Source organism: Propithecus coquereli, unplaced genomic scaffold (assembly GCF_000956105.1).
Source record: "Propithecus coquereli isolate 6110/MARCELLA unplaced genomic scaffold, Pcoq_1.0 Scaffold57, whole genome shotgun sequence".
NCBI lineage: Eukaryota > Metazoa > Chordata > Mammalia > Primates > Indriidae > Propithecus > Propithecus coquereli.
The window spans coordinates 2420308-2421671 of record NW_012151618.1 but is presented as its reverse complement, the minus strand read 5'-3'; the positions used below and the strand labels follow the sequence as shown (position 1 = coordinate 2421671).

The 1364-nt window shown below is 36.3% G+C and overlaps 1 protein-coding gene across 1 annotated transcript in view; it reads left to right on the top strand.

The window, feature by feature from the left end:
- WDR72 (WD repeat domain 72) overlaps positions 1-803 on the top strand; it is a 266498-nt gene extending 265695 nt beyond the window's left edge. The window contains 1 exon segment of the mRNA XM_012658023.1: positions 670-803. Within this exon segment, the coding sequence (XP_012513477.1) occupies positions 670-803 (134 nt within the window).
- The last annotated feature ends 561 nt before the right edge of the window (positions 804-1364 follow it).

Here is a 1364-nt window from a genome sequence, read left to right as displayed (position 1 = left end):
ATATCACTTCACATATTGTTCTTTTCAGATAAACGTTCCTCTTTGCAAATCCTCTGAACATCACTTTAGCTCTTGTGGTTTCATATTGCTAATACCAACTCGTTTTCATGTGCAGAATGCAAGAGGTACATCAAAGCATAGAAAAACTAAATTTTGGGGAAAAAAAGTGAAGTTGATATTTTAAATGTTGGTAGAGAGTTTTCAAATATCATTAGTAAAATCAAATTGTTAAAATTTATATAAAAGAGTAAGATCGACTTTGTGAATTATCTTTGAATACTATGGGTTTGAGCTCAGTATGTAGACTGTTTATTTTTACATTGACATCACTCCTTCCCAAGCACCGGATTGACTAGGATGACCCATTTGTAAATGGGCTGCAGTCTGCATATAGGTCACGATTTATATGCCTTGTGGAGTGTTGTTCACCTGGGCTCTGGAGTGCTTTACCTTATTCCTCATGCCACTGTGATCTCTTTATTGGTTCAAGCTGTATACCCAGGTGAGTACCTGGAGTCCATTAAGGTAGGCAAAGCACCTTTAGACCAGAGCATTCCTGTTACTTTGACCCTGCTAGTGGACCTGGAGGTCTCGTCTGATAGGGGAAAGTATCTCTCAGCAGTATCTTTTCTTTGGAATAATTCATTAGCAAAGAGTTTTGACTCACAGGTGAATCCCAGATTGAAGTTTCTGGCTTAGACCCTGTGAAGTCTACTTGCTCCTTCACTGGCATTTATACGTTCCTGAAACCTGTGGGAATAACTTTGATGTCTAGTGATAGAAGCACTGAGACAACATCGTGAACTTGCAGCTCCCTTTTTTGAGATTTTAGGGCCATTAGGCTTTCTTTCTTCGGTTCTTTAAGGCCTGGTTGCTTCTGAATCTGAAAGACATTATCACAAAAACAGTTCAGTTGAGCCTTTTGCTGGTGAACTTCTTGTTAACTCTTTCTTATACTATGAGTAAAGCTCAATCCCTATTCTCCAGAATAATAAAAGAAAGGATTTCTTGCCCTTCATTTTTGTGCTCATGATGATAGAAAATATAATGGGACATTCACAATTTTTTTTGAAAGTGTTAATAAGAGACCTTGAGCTTTTATCACCTTATTGGCTTGGAAAATTAAGAATTTTATTTTTTAGCGCACTAGGGACAGTGTTTAAAAGTAGCTTCAGCTGAAAGCAATAGTGACAAGAGAGCACTTAGAAGTCTAACAAAATGCATTTACATAAGTGTTTTCATATCATTTTGAAGTAGTTTATAATCAGTATGCATTCTGCCATTAATAGAACATCTTAGTGGTTTTTCTATAGTGTGTTATGTATGTAGATCTATATACATCATTGTCGATCAATATTACATTT